General features: G+C 61.6%; 1 protein-coding gene across 1 annotated transcript in view; it reads right to left on the reverse strand.

Annotated features, from left to right (window-relative positions):
• PWWP2B (PWWP domain containing 2B) overlaps positions 1 to 740 on the reverse strand; it is a 17,705-nt gene extending 16,965 nt beyond the window's left edge. Inside the window, exon 1 of the mRNA XM_011980852.1 lies at positions 671 to 740. Coding sequence (XP_011836242.1) covers positions 671 to 740 — 70 coding nt within the window. The remainder of the gene's footprint in view (positions 1 to 670) is intronic.
• Positions 741 to 6,157: the final 5,417 nt, after the last annotated feature.

Below are 6,157 nucleotides of genomic sequence, written 5' to 3' on the forward strand. Positions count from 1 at the left end.
AGGGGCACAAGGGACGAGAAGGGGCACAAGGGGCGGGAAGGGGCACAAGGGGCGGGAAGGGGCACAAGGGGCAGGAGCAGCCACTGCTGGGGGAGCCACCGTTAAGGCCCTGCGGCTGCCACAGCCAGGACACCAATCCCAGGTAAAGGCCTTCTCATCCTGGGACTCGATGGGCCAGGCAGCCTGCACTTAACGGGCAGCACCCAGCACTGTGTGTGGCTTTGGGGGATTTGTCATCAGAAGCCGGTGGCAGCTCCCGTCCTAGAGTGCAGGCCACCTCGCTGTGCAGACACCCGGCTGCCCCATCATTCTCGAGGCCCAGTGCAACCATGTCCCCGAGCCTCATCCCGCCCGAGAAGCCGCTGTGAGCGTGTCAGGAAACCAGTTCTGGGAGTGCTGGTGTTACCACAAACCACGGAAGACAGGGCCACGGAGTCCACGTGTTTCCACAGTGAACACATGTAACTTGTAACAAATGGGATGCAATTTTCAGGACTGCTCTAGCTAAGCCAGAGAAAGAGAGAGAGATGGAGAGAAAGAGACAGAAAAGCAAGACAGCACTGCGACTCGCTGGGAGGGCGCAGCAGTGGCCTTTGGGCCTGTGAGGGGATGAACACGGGGTGGGGGGTTCTGCTCTGTGGTGGGTGGGGGTGGTCACAGTGAGCCCCACCTGCCCCATTCTTCTCCGGCCCAGCACCGCTGTGGTGCGTGCAGCCATGGGCTAGCGACAGCAGGAGCATCTCCGGAGTGCCGGCCGGGCCCCCTATGCACAGGGTCTCACTGAGCCCTGCAGCAGCCATGGGAAGCAGGCTGTCTCCAACTCTGATGGGCTGAGACTTCCTCGGGAAAGGAGAGTCAGGCACACGGGCCTAAGGGCATGATGCGCTGAGGCCAGTCCCAGGCGGCACCCTCACCAGCCCCAGCCAGGTGCTGGTGCCAGGACCGAGAAGCACAGACCCCATGCACCCGGGGCCAGCGGGCCACACCTGGCCACTCCAGTGTTTGTGAAGAAAGTTTTACCAGCACACAGCACAGCCCCCAGGCTCCTTTATACACTGTCTGTGAGCCAGGCCACAGTGGGGCCACCCGAGCCAGCGACTTTCACTTACAGAAAAGGTTTGCCGGAGTTAAGCTATAGAAGCTGCGCCTTTGCCCAAATCCGACCCCCACCCCAGGGTTCCAGGCTGGGGTCTCCAAGTCCCCTAGTCTCATAGCCAGGACTGGCCTCCACAACCCAAATCAGCAGCTGGTTCGTCATCTTCCATGAGCACCTTGTGAGCATTGAACACAAGCTGAGCATTCTGAGAACCAACCTCATGTGCTCACACACAAGCACGTCCCTGTGCGTGCACACTCCTCACACTGGTGCACACACCCGCTGCGACACGCAGGCACCCTGAGGTTCTGGGTCAGCGTGCTTACAGCCCCTTGCTGTTGGGGGAGCCAGGAATCCCTCCATAGGACCCACTGCACCCCATGAAAGGGCCTCAAATGAGGGCAAATGAGGGGATATTGCAAAGAGAAGGCCCCCCAAGGAGCAGAAGTAACCCTTCCAGAGGACAGTGGCTACGACAGTCAGAGGGAGGGGGCAACCCTGCTAGGGCTGGGGAACATGGCACCCTGATCACACGGGGTTGTGGACTGGGCTGAAGGTGCCAGGAGCCTGAGGAGGGCCCCACAAATGGAGCCAGCCCCACCCCTTGCCCCAGGATCTTTAGCCACAGGGCAGGGGTTAGTCCCCCCCAGGCAGATCAAACGGGTGGGGAGCAGCCTGCGCTTTGCCATCCCCTTTGGGACCCTGAGTCACACCTGCATCAGTGCCCAGGGACCGGACAAGCCAGCCCTGCAGAAATGGCCGGTGACCCTGGCACGTCAGGCAGCCGTACTTCCTTCCTGGAGCTGCCGCCCTGCCCAGGCCACACCCCAACGCACTGGTGGGTAAACAGGGTGGGAACAGCTCACTCCCCAGGCTGGAATGGATGGGGGAACCCAGCCCCTGGGATCTTGCAAAGCTAACAACAGGGCCCCCGGGCTGCTGGGACCTCGGCTCCTGCCCTGCTTGAGCAACCCCATGAGATATAGATCAGTCTTCCCATTTCAGAGTGGTCGGCAAGGCCGGTGAGACCAGGGAATGTGCCTCTAGGTTGAGTGGGTGGGTGCCGGCTGGGGTCTGCTGCCTCCAGACATGAGGATGGTGCTGGCACAGGAAGAACCTCAGTGGCTTATCCTGGACCCTGGGATGTGAAGAGTGGTCCTTCTGGAAGTGCACAGGTCCAGCGAGGTTCCCCACACACCCACCCCTAGGGACAGGGCCCCGCTGGCCTGGCTGTGCCCCACAGGTAACACCGAGCCTTGGCAGGTGGGAAGATGGGGTGGCCCTGGAGCCAGATGACCCTGCTGGGTCCAGGCTGCCCTTTTAGAGCCACCAGTTGGGCCCTGCCTGTGGGGAAGAGGACATGTGAGGGGCCCCGTGAAGTAAGCCTCACGCAGCATCTTTGCGAGCTCAGGGACGGAACAAATAACCATTGCTTTGAGAAAGGGCTGGGGAAACTGAGGCAGGGGTGAGACGCCCAGGAGTCTCTAATTGCAGAACGGACCAGACCCTAAAGCAAAAAGTACCACAGTGCCATTCCTAATGGCACAGCAGCGCCCCGGCAAGGACACGGGGGCCCTGGAGACCAGGCCTGAGGTCCTCAGCCAGACACAAGTGGCTGAGCCTTAACTCGGCCATGGCGGCCCTGGGGCCTCGCCTGGATGTCAGGCTCAGCCAAACTCCCAGAAAGGCCCAGGCCTGAAGTCTGCCTGGGGCCATGGCCGGGAGGAGCACAGCCCTGGCTGCCTGCCCAAGCCCCCTGCACTCACCGGCAGTGCCTCCCCACGGCTTCCCCATTCTACAGACCAGGGCCACGAGATGGCAGATGCCCACATGGCAGCCTCCTGTCTGCCCTCCAGGGCCCACATTCGCCCTGGACCTTTCTTCCTTGCTTTCTGATGAGGAAAGGCCACCCTATTGTGGCCTAAAGAGGTAAAAGGAAAATGTGGCTCCTGGAACAGGAGCAGGCAGCCTCAGCGTAGCCCAGGACAGCCTGAGTTTGGCACCCAAGACCTCGGCTGCGCTCCAGTGTCAGTCTAGAAACCGTCTGCAGTCTCCCCACAGCCCTGCAGACACCCACAGCAGGACAGCATGCGGGAAACAGGGTGGGCGGGTCAGGCCTGCAGGGCACAGTGGGGCCTCCTGGGGCCACCTCTCTCCGGGGTTAGGGAAAGCAGGCTGGCAGGAGAAGCCACAGGCCAGACACCAGGGGAGCACCTCCTCCAAGGCCCCACAAGGGGAGCCTGCCTCACCCTGTGGGCACTTGCCCCAGGATCTCCAGGGGAGAGCAGGTGGGGCCAGGTGGCCACAGCCGGCCCGGGTGTCCTGGACTCAAGGGTTTATGAGCCATCAGCATGGTCCCTCTCTAAGCCCTGTGGGGCTCCCCAAGTAGCACAAGGCCAGGTCCCCAACCCACACCCTCCTTACCCACTCGCTCAGATGCCACCCCCTTGAGACGCTCCTAACACCAGCCATGCTAGCCTGGCCTCCCGGTGCCCTGGCCTTCAATGCACTAGGCCTGCGTCCCTCTCACTCCCCAAGGGCAGAGGGCACATCCTGTCACCACTGCAGCCCTGGCCCGGTGCTCCCGCTGGGTGGTTGAGTGAATCATCCCAAGAGCGGCCCCCAGCAGTGGAGCCTCCACCTGGACAGGTGAGCCCAGGACAGAGCTCAGGGTGCCCTTCTGCCGGGACAGGCAGTGTCTGGGGTTCTCAGTGTGAGCTAGGGTGTCTGAGCTAGGGTGTGGCTCACAGAGGACGGTCCCCTGACCTTTCCAGCAGTCTGTGTCTGGAACCAGAGGCAACCCACAACTGGGGGAAGCCGATAAATACCAGCTGAGGGATCGAGCCAGGAGGCCCTGGTGGGGCAGGCCAGCCTTTCCACTCTTGGAGCCTCGTCTGTCCTCAGCCACCCCTCAGCCAGGGCCACCCCACCCAAGATCCTCAACTGGAAGTATAGCCCTAAATCACCCACAAAACAGCGCAGGTCAGGGCAAGGCTTGCGTCATCAGTGCTCTGGAAGGAATCACCACATTGGCCCAGACGCGGGGAAGATCACTGGAAGCCGCCTGCTCTGGGCTCAGCCCACTTCCTGGCACACAGTAGGTGTGCAGTGAACTCACCCGGATGTACACACAGGCTGACACTCAAGAGAATCTCGCTTCAGATCATACGGCCTTCCGGCACAGGCCAGGCAATTCCACCCGCCTGCCAAGCCCCTCTCCCCTCTGCTTTGCAAACAAGGGAGATAATGCCATCTCCCAAACCGGCCAACAATGAACGCCGGCTGCTGAGCCCACCTCAGCTCTGCATCCTGGTGCCTGTGTGAGGGGGGCCGCCATTCCCGTGGGATTGCTCTGAACAGGTGCCTGGCTGCCCGCCTCCTGCGCTCAACAGAATCTGCACAACGCCGGTTGCGCTGGGACCCACAGGTTCCCTGAGGTGGGCGGACACCTGTCACAGGGCTCCCAGCAGCTCATCCCTGCGAGTCAGCACCCACACTTGGGGACTGGGCCTCCACTGTCACACGTGAGGGATAAGGGCGGGCACCACACCCTGACAAGAAACCATCACCTGGGGAAGGCAGGTCAGCACCCTGTGGTCCGAGGCAGGGCTGGAAACAGGAGCCCTGAGACTCAGAATACAAAGGCAGAGAACCGGCCGGAGACTCAGGCACAGGGGAGACAAGGGAGGGGGCAGGGGTCCTTCCAGGACAGCCTCAGGACTGAGGGTCGGGGAGCCTGCTCTGCCTTCAGATTCCCCACAAGGACAAGGGGGCCAGCCCAAGGCAGCAAGGGCGGCTGCTAAGTGGCTGTGCCCGCAGAGGCCCAGCTCCCGGCTCCGTGGGCGGCTCTGGTTACAGCTGAACGTGGCAGGCAGGGTTGACACCCATGCATCCTACAGCTGCCAGTTCCCACGCCGGGGGTCCCATCGGGCCTGGTTTTTTCCAGGAAGGGCAGGTGGTGGTGTAGATTTGCAAACCAGGTTAGCCATGGGCCTCAGGGAAGAGAGCCCAAGGCCACTGCAGATATTCTCAGCCTCCCTTGTCCTGAGTCAAGGAGCCCAGGAAATGGGGCGACCCGCTGCTGCTCGTGCCCCTGTCCAGGGAGGAAAGGCCAGACAAGGTGGTGCAGGTTTGGCAAGGGTGCCGCCCTTCGGACCAGGACCAAGCCCAGCCCTGCCTGCCGGAGGAAGCTGAGGCTGACGGTGGAGGAGATGGCAGCTCCCAAGAGGCGATTCTGCAGCCCCTGAGTGTCGCTCTGTCCTGCCCGTGCACTCCCAGCGGTAGCCCACACGGAGCGGGCAACAGCCACACGGGAGCCATATGTTAAATCACATGACTTGTGGATACATGGCTTCTGGTACAGCTAATGAAGAGATAACGTCTGCGAAATAATTGTGGAAGGAACACGGTCCTCTCTGCTAATTCATGTCACCGGGCAAAAATCTGGGCTCCACTGATGGAAAAAGTTGGGCCTTTACAAGAGGAGCCTTTTCCTGCTCCCAGTTTCAAAAGAAAGCAGGAGCGCAGCGAGGCCACAGCCTGATTCGTGCCTAATCATTGATCTGGCAGCGACAGCTCCCTGCCATGTGACACGGTGTCCAGGAGGCTCATCTGCACTGCATGGGTCCCTGCAGCCGGTGCACAGGTGTCGCTCAGGGGAGCCGCCCCGCCCTGCCCTGCGCCCCCCACCCAGGAAGCCAGGGCTCCCAGGGAATGTACCCATGGCTCCCACAGCTTGTACCTCTTTACGTCCCCATGACTCAGGGCTCCCTGGCCTGAAACTGTTCTTAAAACGCACAGCTGGGCGCAACTGCTCTCCCTGAATCCAAACCTCAGCCGCGGAGTCACTCCCAGCAGCCAGGGGCCCATGGCCTTCGACAGGGCACCCCCACCTGTGAGTAATTGCCAGGGCAAGGCCACGGGGCATCTGACCCTCCCCCGTTTTAACGACAATTCTGCCAACAGCTGAATTCAACAGTGGGTCTGAACAAAGAAAAGTGCGTTAATTATGGCAGATGTGTGGAGTTCCGGGACCCCGGTCCCGCGCCCCCCGCCCCGGCC

The sequence above is a fragment of the Mandrillus leucophaeus genome, unplaced genomic scaffold (genome assembly GCF_000951045.1).
Source record: "Mandrillus leucophaeus isolate KB7577 unplaced genomic scaffold, Mleu.le_1.0 Scaffold219, whole genome shotgun sequence".
Taxonomy (NCBI): domain Eukaryota; kingdom Metazoa; phylum Chordata; class Mammalia; order Primates; family Cercopithecidae; genus Mandrillus; species Mandrillus leucophaeus.